Source organism: Triticum aestivum, chromosome 3B (genome assembly GCF_018294505.1).
Source record: "Triticum aestivum cultivar Chinese Spring chromosome 3B, IWGSC CS RefSeq v2.1, whole genome shotgun sequence".
Classification (NCBI taxonomy): domain Eukaryota; kingdom Viridiplantae; phylum Streptophyta; class Magnoliopsida; order Poales; family Poaceae; genus Triticum; species Triticum aestivum.
This window is the reverse complement of record NC_057801.1, coordinates 805234898-805250775: the sequence shown is the minus strand read 5'-3', so window position 1 is coordinate 805250775 and position 15878 is coordinate 805234898. Positions and strand designations below refer to the sequence as shown.

At 48.0% G+C, this 15878-nt stretch overlaps 1 protein-coding gene across 1 annotated transcript; it reads right to left on the bottom strand.

Moving 5' to 3' along the window:
• Positions 1-15031: 15031 nt before the first annotated feature.
• Positions 15032-15732, bottom strand: LOC123066729 (uncharacterized). Its single transcript, XM_044489764.1, has one exon. The coding sequence runs from the start codon at positions 15628-15630 to the stop codon at positions 15178-15180; it is 453 nt and encodes a 150-aa protein (XP_044345699.1). The 5' UTR covers positions 15631-15732; the 3' UTR covers positions 15032-15177.
• Positions 15733-15878: the final 146 nt, after the last annotated feature.

Genomic DNA, 15878 nt, shown 5'->3' with positions numbered 1-15878 from the left:
CCATTAGTATCCTTTGGCATACTAATGGCGCACCTGGAGGTGATGCGCCATTAGTATGAATATTTGTTATTTTTACTTTTCTGATTTTTGAACTGGTTACAAAATATATTATTGGACAAAATATAGACAGCAACACACAACAACAACAGATTCATCGAATACAATAGAAGATTAGTCTCCGAATACAATTCATCATATTAGTCTCCGAATTCAAAAGACCGAACAAAGATAAAACATTACAAGTCTCAAGACCACGAGTATCGAGTTTGTCTTCACATTACAAGTCGATATCGATCATCTAAACTACCATCACATAGAAGAGAGCTGCGGTCATCACGATGAGCATCATCGCGATCAAACTGGTCTTCATCCGGTTCCTCCAACGCTCCCTCCTCTCTCCCGCTAGATAGCGGGCGTATCTAGATTCGGCCTCCGCCCTAGTGGTGTACCCTTTGTAATTGTTACCGCTGAAACGGTGAACCTGTCTCCGACACTCCTCCAAGTCGTCGTAGACTCCGGGAACCTTACCCTTGTACACGACATACGACGGCATCTCTATGCACAAGCCAAACAACAGACAATACATAAGCAATATATAAGTATGCAACAAAAGGATCGAAAGAGAAAAACAAGACATTAATAGCACGATTCATGGTCCTAGTAATAAATAGCATCGATTACATCTAAGTTGAACGACTGTCCAAACCAAAGAGACATACGAATTCATTAAAGTTTAATTACAACATGAGCCAATCAATGTTTCAGAACTACACATCACTACTTTCGACTCGACTCATCGGACAAGAGCGTGGATGAAGCCGTCGTCTGTCGTGATGGTCATGAAATCGCGGTCGTTGTCACCCTGTATTTGTAGCGTTCCATCTATCTCACTGTTGGACAGTTGATATCTACGGAAGAACTACCCCGAGGTATGAATGACATCTTGATGGATGATGTCCGCAAACTCCGACTGGATGCGAAAGAATTCTTGTCTGAGGTCCGCCTCCTGGGTTGCCAACAACCTCGCGGCCTAATCTTTGAGACTATCTGGTAGCAGAAGGTGATTATGGTCCCTTACAATCGCCCGCATGTGATGGAGGGCGTAGTAGGCATCCTTCTGACCGCCAGGCGGCTGCTTGACGCAGCAGAACTTCGTATTGTGTGAGAAGGTGTGCTTGTCGTACTTACGAACTGCCCTGGTGAAGGTGCCTCCAGATTTGGCGTAGCCGGGGAGAACATCATCAAGAACTTTCTTGACATTTGTGTAGTCTATCTTGGAGTTACGGTTCGGGTCGAAATACGTGGCCATGGAATATTTCGGGCTTAGGAGGATGAGTGTGCAATGTGTGTCACTGCACAGAACACGGAATGTTACGGGGCCGTTAAGGGATGACTTACTCGGGAAAGTAAGCCACAAGGAAGTTATCCTTATCTGGGTTTGCCAGAATGACGCCTTCGAGGTGTGAACTTGCAACTTGGCGGTCCCCAGCGCTGCTCAAGTGCTTGGCACGCATGTAGAAGGGGTCGACTATCACGATGTCCGGGGTCTTGTCTCTAATGATCCGCATCTCCATACTCAGCGAAATCAGCCGAACGAAGGTGTAGTGCAGCGGATGAAGGTTAAACATAGCAAAGATGTCATCAAACCGCTGGACGATCGTACCCCCGATGTCGCCATCCACAAAGCCCTTGCCCTCTAGCACCTTGGCCACGAAAACCGGGTATGCCACATCATTCTCTCTGAGACACCGCTTCTCCAAAGAAAGAACACTGTCGTGCAGACTCCGCATAGCACCGGTTGCAACATTGAGAATATTTGGCGGTAGCATCGCCCTACCCGCCACATGCACCCTCCTCGAGATATCCTTAGGTGAAGGTGGCCCGTCCTGAGCACGGATTGAACTTTGTGCCGGCTGGCTCGCACCGGCGCCCTTGTTAGTCTTTCGTTTCCGTCCTTTCTTCTTGATCTCCTGTAATGGGACCGAGTTCTGCTCACAGACCGGCTTCTTGAGCGTGTTGGGGCTGATAATATTTCGCACCTCAGCTATCTGAGGCTCGGTGAAGGCGGGAGCTGGAGGCGTCTCCTGAGAACTGAACGCCAGACGATGCCTGTTGCAATTGGATTTCTCCGCCGTATCAGCTAGATTGCGGTCGTCTTGGTTGGGTTCTTGAGAAAGAGGCCCGCAGAACTCGTCAGCGTACCCATGTTCGGCAAAGTACTTATCGACATTGGTAAATGTACCGTCGTCGTTGTCGTCGTCGTCCGGATCCTGTGCCATATGGATGTCCGTATCCTGTGACATAGGGATGTCCGGCAGGTCCGGTAGCGTTGCGGCGTTCTTGCCATGGCTTGGCGCCGGCACGACTGGTGGTCTTGTCTGTGGGGTGGTGTCCCCCGCCCCGAAACGAATCTGGCTCTTCGGCCAAAGCAGGGGCCAGTTTACGCAGGCGCTGAGGGTCATCTCATCTTCTTCGTCGGCCCCAGCGGGTCGAATCGGAGGTAACAGCTCGTCGCAGCCTGGCAGCACCCGAACCACTTCAACCCTATACACAGTGGGTGCCATCGGATTACCATGGAACATGCGGTTGCCCAGTTGAACGATTCTGCCCTTGGCGACATCGACCAACTCGCCGCCCACGAAGTGCAGAAGAGTGCAAGGAACATCGACGGCGCCCTGCGAAAACATGTAGGGCGTCAGGGATGCCCAGTCAAAGGCAAGGAGATGAAGTCATCGGCTGAGAGTCTTAGTTACCATGATGCCGTCAAGCTCGGCTAATGTCGAGGCTCCGCCAACGGTGGGCGTGCAACTGATGGAGGGGGCGCTTGCTGGCAAGGTGTCGGCCGGCGTACACCCGGGTGCATTAAGCTCCAATGCTCGTGCCGGCATCGGCGACACGAATACCGCCTCCGCCGGAGACACCAATGGCGCCGCCTGCGTGCTGTGCGAGTTTCTGGCCGTGAAGCTGGGAACCGGGGGAGGCCCCTGTTGGCCACCCGCAATCCACGTCGTCAGCCCATGAATCAACGTAGGCACCATGGCGTTGAGCTTCGTTCCCAGTTGTTATTCCACTTGCTCTTGGACAAGCTCCGGAATCCGTGCCACTTGTGCCTTGAATGCTCCAACCTCACGCGTCTGGCTTTCCGAGCTGGTCTTTTTCTCCTTCCGCACACCAGTGGTATAGTATGACCCCCATTTTGTGGACAAGTATTTGCCGGACACACGACCACCTGACGTCGGCTTAGTGAGCTTATCCTTGTTTTTCATTATGTTCAACGCCCTATTTAAAGGGGTGTCGAAAGGGGAGTTCTGAGACGACCCCGCACTACTGCTTTCAGTTTCCTGTGGAAGGAACGTGAACCATTTAGAAATATTGGGGATTAATTAGAGTGCAACCAAATGGAGCTAATTACGCGGGGGTGTATTCCTTACCAGAACAAGCTCAAGTGCCCTGGTCTTCGGATCCGTGGTAAGCTACTTTGTTATCGGGTCCTCCTTGTACCGCGCCCTGACAAAGTTCATGGTCTGCTTGTCACCGCTGTATTTCTCGAAGCGGGGCGGTAGGCCTTGCTCGGCACGCTCCACGTACTCCTTGTCCCATATAGGCTCCGCCACTCTGTAACCACCGGGACCGAGTTTGTGTTCCCCTAAGTTCAACTCCCGCACTTCTTTCCCCCACTGACTTGATTCGGAGGTTGCACTGCTCTCGCACTTGATCTTGAACTCCTTGTAGTCATCTTCGCTGATCGAAGAATATTTCGCCTTGATCTTCTCATAACTATCACCTTTATCAATCATTCTCTTCACCGCGCTTCTCCAAGTAGACAGGGACGTGCTCATCCTCGTGAGGGCGGCACTGTTCACTTTATTCCCTGAGAGGCGTGTGTTTTCAAAATCGGTGGGGAACTTGTATCATTCGTGCAACTTCATGAAGAGGAGGTTGCGCAAATTCCCTCGGTCCTTATGCCTAAGGTTCTCGGCGTTGTTCGAGACGGTGCTCCGGAGAATGCACCCGAGCTGAAGCGAGTACCCCTTTACTATATGTTTGGGCTCCGTTGGATGCCCGTCGGAGTCCACTTGAGTAAATTCCTCCTTGAGGGTGCTAAGCGCATTCGGGCGCCGGTCCTTCCTTTGCTTCTTCGGTTGGCTACCATCTGTGTGTGAGCCACCATCATCAGTGGTGTCATCCCCGACGCCACTAGGGGTTGTGTAGTCAGGATCGGTGTCTTCCGTGGCATCCTCATAGCGGTGAGGTTGTTCCCCCATCTCCTGGGACAGCTTCCAGAATTGTTTGCTGCCCGAACCGCCAGCCTCATCGTTGTTGGCCATGTTTCGCTCTAAATAGGAAAACAATTTGGTCAAAAAGTTGGTTATTGTCAAGGAACAAGATCATGGTCTCATCATTTAGGGTTTGTCGACACCGAGGCATCCTAAAAGCCAAGCTTTTATCATTTAGTATTTGTCGACGCCGAGGCACCCTAAAAGCCTAAGCGTACATCATTTAGATTCTCATCGACACCGAGGCACCCTAAAAGCCAAGGTTCCATCATTTAGGGTTTGTCGACGCCGAGGCACCCTAAATGCTAAGTTAAGTTTTCATCATTTAGGGTTTATCGATGCCGAGGCACCCTAGGTTGGGCCTAATCACTTGGCACTAATCACTTGGCTCTATTGCCACATATGTTGGGTTTATCATCTAGGGTTTATCGATGCTGAGGAGAATTCTAAGTTGGGCCTAATCACTTGGCTCTATTGCCACCTATGGTTTAATGCAGCAAGAATAAAGGGGCAGTTGATCCTACTTAATTAAGTACTAAGATACCCCGGCCCATGCATTAGTAACAAGTACCCCATATGTCCGATTTTTAGCAAAGTCATGCTAAAATTCACGGAAAATTTCAGCATGACCTTTGCTGAAAATAGGACATATGGAGTACCCGAATTTGCCGGAACGGAAGTTAATCGACATTCCGGCAAACTCAAGGGCCTCTCGGGGTACCTGCAAAATCATCACGACACAATGGTCGGAGACAAAACCCAGCCACAGACCATATGGTCCTCTGCTTTCATATGGACAAAAATCAGCTCAACTTATGTGAGCTTCCATTCCAGATATAATAGGTCACCCAACAAAAAATCATCAATAGTTTAGCAAGTCTGTACAAAAACAGAAAGAATAGAAAGTTTGCTGCCTATTCAAACACAGAAACAAAACACTACTTGAAACTTCTGCTACATTTGGACCATGGCAATTTACTTTCATGGAGCATGACAAATGTATTTTACAGATCATGGCATTGTTTTTACTATATGCACCATGGCAAATTTCTTTTCTTTTTGCAACATGGCAAATTTCTTTTGCACCGGGCCATGGCAAATATAGTCTATGCATCATGAAAATTATAGTGTATGGATCATGGCATTTTTTATTCTACATTTTTATTCTATGGATCATGCCAGGAAATTATAGTCTATGCATTTTTTTTAATCTCTGGATCATGATCCAACAAAATTTCCATCTCCCATGGCAAATATAGCCTATGCATCATGGAATTTATACTGTATGGATCATGGCATTTTTTTAGTCTATAGATCATGATCTATAGAACATTTTAGTCCATGTCATTTTCTGAAACATATTTTTGCCATGGCAATTTTGAATCAATAGACATACTTCTCAAAAGAGGCATGATCAAATTCTGGTGCCCTTGACTTACTAGAATTTATCTCTTATGACTGATGAATGTGCATTGAGTCCAGAAGCAAAGACTCTACAGTGAAATGAAAAAAACCTTGGAAATATATTTATGATAACTCTAAATGGATCAGAAGGTGCATATGCACTTGTAAAAAAAAGGTATGCATTTGCAGCAGCTTTGTTCTGATTATGACACCATTCTGTTAAGAAGGCAAAATAACATTATCATCCCAATTCATAGTTGAAGTTGAAGACCCTAAGCTTTAAAATGCCAAGTCTCACTTACGCATGTTAACTTATTTACCAGTTCAGAACTATCACTAGAAAATAGTAAATCCACATTGACTACATAATATTATTTTGCAACCACTCAGTTTGTCCTTGACTGGGACACTTGAAGCACAAAACAACTAATGCAGAGCTGGGTCTACTTTGGTTCTGACAGATCACATCCTGGTGCATATGTGGGGTTTTTTACTTAGAAAATACAAAACTTCTATTATTGTTTTTATTTTTAACCAGAGCCTAACCACCTCTACAGTTTACAAACTGATTCAGATAATCACTAATCAGGCATGGAAAATTATTTTAGCCATGATCCCTGAGGATTAGAGCCTCCACAAGTCAGAGAAAATTAGTGTCTCCACTTATGTTGTCAATGCTTGTTGTATGTTTGGCTTAAGGGTTTTCCTTTTCAAATTCTGACTCTATTTCTAAACAAAGTAGGCTTCTATCCTGTCTAGAATGCAATGAAGATGTCTTGGATAAGCTGAGTGTTGTAATGAAGATGTCTTGGTGAGACTTGATATATGTCCAAAATTAGAAAAATCACAAGGTACTTTCTCTACCTAATAAACTCCATATGACCACATAAAACACTGTTTAACACACCTGTAAAGAGGAACAACCCCCCTAAGGAGCTAGAAAGCTATATCGCCCACTGCATCGTCGAATGTCTGTCAAGGGAAGAGATAAAGAGCATATAAAACATTACCCACACAAAAAATGAGAGCATGTAAAAAATTTAAAAACGAGAACCATATTGACCAATCTAAACTTGACATTACACTTGGCACGGAGGGAGTACACAATGACATAGTAGTTATCATTTTTCTCCTGTATCAGCTGTAGCAATCCCCTCATACAAGAAAAAACTGAAAGCAAAGCTTTACTCTCCCAACAAGATTCTAAGCATACTACTTGACTAATAATAGAAAGCCCATGACAGTGAGGGTATCTAATACAGTAGTATTTCTAATTCTATAAGCCTGCAAGTTTGTGAAATTGACACAAACCAATTTGGTTAGCAAGTCACGGAAGCACATGACAGTGAGGTAACGGTCCCACAAAGCATGGGTGGGCGTGGCCCGAGCGTAGTGGAGGCGCGGTCGCGGTGCTGTGAGCGCGCCTGGGCGGGGCCAGGGCGCGGCCCGAGCGGAGTGGAGGCGCGATCGCGGTGCAGTGAGCGCGCTTGGGCGGGGCCAGGGCGCGGCCAGGGGCCGAGGGGAGCACGGCCACGGGGGGCGGCAAACAGGAGCTGGGGCGCGGTGGTGCGACAGTCTATGGCGACGAAATCGAAGGGGGGGAGGGGAACCGGTGCAGCTCACCGAGAGGAAGACGATGGCGAGCTCGTGCGGGGTCGGGGTTGACGAGGTGACGCGGATCGACGGTGAGGCCGTGGTGGACGGAGGTGGAATAAGACCTCGATCCGCACGATGCAGACTCGTCGAACTCGAACGGCTGGCCGTAGATGACGTAGAAGAACACTGCAGAGCTCCTGGACTCCTTGGTGGGGTGCGGGGACGACGGTGGTCGTGGGGATGATGTGGTGTCGACGGGTACGACCTAGTCGGGTGAAGCAGCACGAGGGGAGGGGAAGTGGGGAGGTGCTAGGGTGTGGAGCGGTCGCGGGGGTCGTCGGAGCGGGCGCGGGGGAGCCGGAGCGGGTGTGGAGCAGGCGCGGGGGTCGTTGGAGCGGGCCGGGGGTCGTCGGAGCGGGTGTGGTGGGGGAGGGAAGGGGGATCTGGCGAGGGAGAGGGTAGGGGGGATCGGGCGAAGGGGTATCCAGCTATAGCAATGGCACACCACCCTGTGGTGTGCCACTAGTAGTTTTTTTTTCTGATAGCAATGGCGCACCCTCCTCTGGCGAGGGAGAGGGAAGGGGGGTCGTCGGCGGCGGTGGAGTGGGGGAAGGGTGCAGGGGGTGCTCGGCGGCGAGGGGGATCTGGCGAGGGGGATAGCTATCGAGAGGGAGGGGGATCGAGATCGAGTGTCCTCATGAATATTCAATATTTTTTCATATTGAATATGAAAAAATGTCATCAAATTTGAAAAAATATTCATGAATTCAAAAAGTGCCCATGAAATTTAAAAATATTCGTGATATCAAAAAGTGCCCGAGAAATGAAGGCTACAATTTAAATACAATCGATCTTAGCTAGCTATCTGTTCACAATCTTCTTGCCCTTCTTTATCGCAAATGGAGTTCTTCTGTGGAATGGGCGTCCTTTAGGTAGGGTGGTCCTGCTTCTTCTTGTGGTGTGTGCTGCTACTTCTTTGTCGTCGTCATGTTCAATCTTCGGGTCGCCGTACTTGTCGAAGTCTTGCTCATTGGCTACTCCATCCATTCCGATGATCTTCCTTTTGCCTCTCCTCACGACAACACGACTGGGCTTTGGCGGGTCGGTAATGAAGAAGCATTGGTCCACTTGGGAAGCCAGTACCCATGGCTCATTTTTCGCGGAGACGTTTGCGCCCGCGGTCTTGGATTTGGCTTCGGGTATAACCATGGTGGTGAAATACTGGTCTTTTTTTAGGACGCTCTTGGCCCATCTGACACGGAACATCGGGACCTTCTCTCCAGCGTAGCTCAGCTCCCAGATCTCCTCGATCCTTCCGTAGTATCTGTCCTTGTCGTTGCCGGTGTAGGATTCCATCGTTACCCCGGAGTTCTGATAACCATCGCTCTTCATATCCTTGTTCTCGGTGGAGAATGTGTAGCCGTTGATATCGTACGCCTCATAGGTCACCAGGTTGTGCTCGGCGCCCTGTGATAAGGCGAATATGAGTTGTTCTTCCGCGGAAGAATCCTCATGTAAAGGGTACGACAGAAGCTTCTGCTTGAACCAACACATGAAACATGAGTTGTGCTCTTTGATTATATCTCCGTCCGTCCTCTGTTGGCCACGGTCATTGTACGTCTTCTCAATAAAGGTTTTGTGCTCTACCACCCAAGGATCGACCACGTCTATGTGTTGTAGCGCGACTAGGTTTGCTCTTTCAAAGTCGGCGAGTCGACCCTCGAAGTCGACATGCATTTCCCGGCGACCCTCACGGTGACCCCATCCAGCGAGCCTGCCGAGGTGCCTGTTGACGGGCAGACCAACGGGGTTCTCGATGCCTAGATAATTCGTGCAGTAGGAGATGCACTCTTCGGTCCGAAAGCCCCTGGCTATACTTCCCTCTAGACGTGACATGTTGCGAACGTATCCTTTGATGACACCATTCATCCTTTCGAACGGCATCATGCTGTGCAGGAACGTCGGCCCGAGTTGGATGATATCCTCCACGATATGGACCAGCAGATGCACCATAACGTCGAAGAATGCGAGCGGGAAGTAGATCTCAAGCTCGCATAGTATCACCACGATCTCTTCCTGTAGCCTTCTGAGTTGCCTCACACCAATCGACTTCCGAGAGATGACGTCGAAAAAGTTGCATAGGCCAAATAGTGTTTCACGGACGTGCGCGTCCATGATCCCACGGATTGCAACTGGAAGTACCTGCGTCATCAGCACGTGACAGTCATGAGACTTCATCCCGCTGAACTTCTGCTTCGCTGGGTCTAGGTATCTGCTTATCTTCCCCGCGTAACCGTAAGGAAGGTTTACTCCTAGGAGGCAGGTGAAAAACTGCTCGATCTCCACCTGACTTAGAGTGAAGCACGCGGGAGGGTAGTCATTTTCGGTCTTCTTGGCCTTTTTGCCTTTGTGATGACTTTCTGTGTCCTGCTTCGCCTCATCATCATCATCATCATCATCATCATCATCATCATCATTAGCGTGAAGCTCCTGCCTGATGCCCATTGATTTTAAGTCTTCCCTTGCTTTCGGCCCATCTTTGGTCCCCTCTGGCATGTTGAGCAGGGTACCAAGCAGACTCTCGCACACATTCTTCGTGATATGCATGACATCAAAGATGTGAGGCACACGGTGGATCTTCCAGTACGGCAAGTCCCAGAAAACAGACCTCGTTTTCCATACCTTCAGCAGCTGCTCTGGCGCCTTTCACTTCTTTCCCGGCTCTGGCGCCTTTTGCTTCTTTCCCGGCAGTGGGCAGTCTCTCCAATTTTTCAACAGCTCGTCTATTTCCTCGCCGCTCCTCGTACACGGGCGTTTTTGGGGTTCGGTCTCACCATCGAATAGATCCTTGCGTTTCCTCCACGGGTCATCGTCGCGAAGCCACCTTCGATGTCCCATGAACACGGTTTTCGAAGACCCGGGATCTCTATCTAGCTGGCGATACGTTGTGTCATCCATGCACCTTACGCATTTAGAAAATCCGTGGACTACCTGCCCCGCGAGATATCCGTAACTGAGATAGTCGTGCACAGTCGTGAGCAGCGCGACTCTCATAGGGAAATATTGCGGCGTCCCATGTATTGGCTGGTGTTTTCCACAGCGTGTCTAGCTCCTCCTTCAGCAGCCCCAGATACAGATTGATGTCGTTCCCTGGTTGTTTCGGCCCTTCAATTAGCATACTCATGTGAATGTACTTCCTCTTCATGCACAACCAGGGGGAAGGTTGTACATCCACACAAACACAGGCCAGGTGCTATGTGTGCTTCTCTGACTGCCAAACAGATTGACTCCATCGGTGCTCGCGCCCAGCACGATGTTCCTTGGATCCTTCCCAAATTCTGGGTATTCGAAGTTCAACGCTTGCCACTGGCTCGCATCCTTAGGGTGACTCAGCATCTTGTCTTTTTTATTTATCTCCGGATCATTTCCGTCATCTTCCCGCTTCTTCTCCTCCCTATTCGCGTGCCAATGGAGGAGCTTTGCTACCTTAGGGTCTGCGAAATACCGCTGCAGACGAGGAGTGATCGGAAAGTACCACACCGATTTTCGAGGAGCTTTCTTCCTCTTCTTGTATCGAGTGACGCCGCACACCGGACATATGGTAGACTCCGCGTGCTTGTCCCGATAAATGATGCAATTGTTCATGCACACATGGTATTTCACGTGCGGTAAATCCAGAGGACACACGATTTTCTTTGCCTCCTCGAAACTGGTCGGAGCATGACATGTTCTCGTCGAAGCATGCGTCGGTCATTTTGTGTTTTACCTTCATCTCCAGAGCCATGAGCGTTACTTTCAGGCGGGTATCCTCGGGCCTGCATCCTTCATACAATGGAGTAACCGCGTCTATCTCCAGCTCTTGCGTTATCCGTCTGCTTGAGAAGCAACTCTTGAATATGAGGGTCCTGCACCCAGCCTCCATCGTCGTCTGCTCCTGCATCTTCATCTTCATGATCATGCCCTTCGTCTTGATTTTCCTCATCATCATGTACGACATCTTCTACATGATGACTGTGTACAGCATCACCGTCGTGATCATCTCCTGGAGATTCTTCGTCTTCTTGTCCGCCCTCACCGCGATGGTTGTCTTTTTGCCCTTCCTCATTTCTTGCCCGGCCCCCATGGACGACTTCATAGTCATCTTCTTCACCTTGCCACCGATAGCCATCCATGAAACCACGCAAGAGTGGTCCCGCACCTGCCCGGAATCCGGGTCCGCAATAAGGCTCTTCAGCTTGCATCTTCGACACGGACATCTTATCTCCATCTCGTTCTTTTGAAGCATCTCGGCCTTCGCGGAGCTCAAAAACCTATTAACGATGCCTTCGGTCATCGTGCGGACCATGGTCGCCTGCGGGGTAGAGCATAACGATATTTTAAAACCAAAAAAAATTTGGCATGACCTTCCCTAAAAATAGGACCAAAAAGAATGCATAGTGCCAAAATTCTCGCCGAAACGGAAATGAATCAACATTCCGGCAAAATATTGGCAACTATCGCATTTCAAATACCGGTACGTGCAAACACAAACATATATGCAACACCACAAACATATGCAATATCACAAACATACATAGATCTAGCTAGGCCACAAAGAGTGCATGTGCACGTTGTTGGAGCGAGCTAGGGAGAAAAAAAGTAGATCTACAACATGAAGATAGCTTTCCCCTTACTTACCTATCAAAAAAAGGTAATTTCACCACTTAATTTTGATGAATCTATGGTGCAAATGAGGTGAGGAGGAGGAGGCAGCCGAGAGTTTGGAGAAGGAGGTGGAGGGAATGAAGTGGGGAAAGTGAGTGGGTAGGTGTGGCTGTCCAAAATATCTTGTTGGGGTCCCAGGTTACTAATGGCGCACCACCAGCAAATGCGCCATTAGTATGCCTGCTTACTAATGGCGCACCTGCAGGTGGTGCGCCATTAGTAGTTTTGCAAAAAAATAAAAAAAATAAAAATATACTAATGGCGCACTGTCTGTCTAGTGCGTCATTACTAGTTAGAACTAGTAATGGCGCACTTTGATCGGATGCGCCATTAGTATGTATGTAAAAATAAAAAAATTATTACTAGTGGCGCACCGTTTTTCTGGTGCGCCATTAGTGTCTTCCACACTAATGGCGCATCACAAACTAGTGCGCCATTAGTATATAATAGTGGCGCACTACAACCCTGATGCGCCATTAGTGTCAATCCTATCTATAGCCCTTTTCCTAGTAGTGCCTCGTCCATGAACCCACATAAGTGTCTTAACCCTAGACTCTTGGTCCACCTGGACATTGTATATAAAGTCAGGATCAACAACTTTCAAGTCCTGTAGCAGGGTTATTGTTTTGCTTGCATCGTGATCAGATTGGTCTCTGCTAAGCTTACCACATAGGGTCCTCAATGATCTTTTGGTGAAGGGTACATTTTCCAACGTACCGAAGTAGCTTCCAACAATACTGTATACTTTGCTTAGGCTTACATTGTTTTCTCGTAACTGCTTCACCAAGTCTCTAGTGTGTATATCAATGTACCTGTGCGACTTTCAATGCAGCTTCTCCCCGCATGTAATAGACTGGGTGGTTATGCTCGCTGTGGTGCTCACTGATATACCATCCATTGTTAGCAGAACGCAGGAGACGAATCTTTGCATCGCAACCACACCTGGTTGATCTACTATTCTCCTTTGTTGGTACGCCCTACATTAAAACACGGTGCATATTCTTTTTGGCCATCAGATAATAATAATATATATAAAACAGCGAAGCCGCATTTCTTACCGCACAACCGCATATGAGCTACTGCATGCATTTCGCGTGTTTCACATTTAGACGGCTTCTAGCAAAACGTATCCCAAAACCAATCTCCCACGAATATAAATTATAAAATTCGAATGCCTCGTTCAATGAATCGAATGATAACCCAATCTTAGGGTTTATGACAACGCCTTCCTTTCTTTTATGCAAATCCGCGGATTGTCAGCTCCAGTGCACTCTTTCTGTCTGCGCTCCATTCTCTCTCGTTGTCTCCGTCAGATAATCTAACCCTGAATATTTATTGTTGATAATTAGTTCACTCAAAACACAAACCAGTGTAACGTAAACGAATATAAAAAATCGAAACGGGCCTTTTTCACAATTCTGGCATATGACCTAACAAATGGGCCGTTTTTATCTAAGTTCCCACAATGCTGCCATGTAACCCATTCATTTAGCCTCCCATAACACAGGGCCCATGTCCCTCAGCCCTTATGCAGTGTAGAGTTGGCCCACAATGGCCATGGCCCAGCAATTTGCATGCATGTACAAAATATACACGCGCGTCGAACGTGGTTTCACTAATTCAAATATTTTTTAAAATACAACTAGTTAAGTTTTCCTGCAAACTACATTTGCCGACAAATATAAACTAGTGCATTTTCTAAACCATTTGAAGCATTTGGAAAGTTGTTTAATCATGCATTTTTCATGCTGTGAAACCACGAACATTATTTTTTAATAGGCCGAAGGAAATGTTACTTCCGAATAAATTTATCATAGGAAAATTTGGCGATGTCAATTAATATTAGTGAAACTTCCATGTCGTATTTGTTAATATGTAGCACATCATACCGATATAATGCAACGCAATTTTTGTAAATAAATTAAAGCAGAGTTATCAAGCTAACCTTCGTTTCCACTTTGACGTTGCCTCTCCACAAGCATCATTTGCAAGCGGCTCCCAGGAACCAGCTTGTATACTTTGGGCACCAAAAACAGAATCAACCGGTCCCCGGTCGATCGATCTCTCCTGAAGATCTTGCCCGTTAGTTGCCGGATCAGTAGGGAAAACATTCTTTTGCAGGACCCCTCCCTCTTCTCGGACAAGCTCGCCAACCCTAGATGACCCTGAAGAACAGTTCGATTGAGACGGAAGAACAGCACGATCTCTTGACACTGCCCCGGAGAAATCAGGAATCAAACTGTTGGTAGATCTAAAGGTATGGAAAATAATAACAGTTAGAACTAAGTGGAGGAACCAAATTTGCTTAAGATTACAACCAAAATCAACCTTAGTTGCCCATCCATGTCGACGAACTCCATAGCGCAAGGATGCAAAATCGCAGATCTGGAACGATGAGAGAAGACTTGGGAGCTTTAGCCTGGGTGGTCAACTATCACGTCCTGGCTGGCTAATGTTGGCTCGTCATTATGGCTGGCCCTACAGACAACTTGTTGCACTGCACTTGCTCGGGCACAACTTTGTGTGCGTACCCCCCATGGTCATGCAAAGTGGACCTGTTCTGAAATCGCCGAAGCAGAAAGATTTCTAGAACATGTGCTATAGTATTCTGTGAAGTAGCACTCGATATACTGGACCGTAACCGAAGTCAATAGCTACCGCGAGGAAGTAGTATATGTTCCACGTATTGATTTATATTACAGGCTGTAGTTCCTTTGGCCCATCACGAGGCATGCATCTGACGACGTGGATTAAGTGCGCCAATGCCGCCGTGCACTGAAAGTGCGCTCCGAATGTTAGCACGCTATAAGACATGCATGACAGTCTAAATTGGTTGGCCAGTTGGGTGCACAGGCTAGAATTGGGCAGATGCGGCTTGACGACCCGTCTCCAACCGTCGAAAACAGACAAATAGCGGACTAAATTTATGTCCGTTTAGATCGGTGCGTTGGAGTTGGCCTTTGGCATGAATGAGCCGACTTACTATGATTTAAGGAGCCATCAAAGCGAGCAGACATTTCTGATCGTCTGCGATTTAAAATCCGGCAAAATACCAAAGTAGAGTATTACAAGTTCGTGATCTCACCTTATTAAAACAGTTCATATATATATAGAAAATGAGTACATGTAGTATTCATCGTGGTGTCAAACTCTGTATGCCCGAAAAGAAATGACTCTTTATGCCGGCCGTGGTCTCTTATTTGGCCACGTCGTGCTTGTTGTCGTCCTCCTTTCCGTAGGCGGAGACAGGGAAGGTCCTTCCCAGTCCGGTGGGCGTCTTGAAACTGATCTTTGAGTGGTCGTTCTTGTCGATGTACATGTCGCAGACGGTGACCCAGATGAGGAGCTCCTTGCTCTTAACCCCCGTGATGCGCTTCATCTTGCGGTCTTCGACAAAGGCCATCACCTCGGTGGCATACGAGACCAGCCTGCCGATCTGCTTGAAGGTGTGTGTGAGCGCCTTCTTCTGACGCAGCCACACGAAGCCCGTGGAGCGGTTGTAGCCGACCTCCTCGATGTCCGCCAGCGGCAGCAGACCCAGCGGCATGTTGGTCTCGGCCAGCAGCTCCACCGCCTTGTCGGCGCACAGTGCCGCGCCGTGGTACACCTCCGCGTCATTTCTGTTCACCTCGATCACCTGTGACGCCATCGCGATGGAATAAGTTTAAACTCTCGAAGCAAACTCTGGCTCAACTCTGACGCTCGGGAGATGCAGGGGACTTTTGGTCTTGGAGGCTTATTGATTGATGTGGTGGGATACTGGGATTGGGGCGGGGAGGGGCTGATTTATAGGCATTGACACGAACTATCTCAGAAATTCTACTACTGATGTTCACTGGAATGCTTACCTCTGGAGCAAGCGGGTTAGAAAGCAAAGGTCTGAACTTGAGGCATGAC

What these genes read in the sequence shown, in the direction of transcription:
- LOC123066729 (XM_044489764.1), bottom strand. Translation starts at nt 15,630, where the DNA reads ATGGCGTCACAGGTGATCGAGGTGAACAGAAATGACGCGGAGGTGTAC.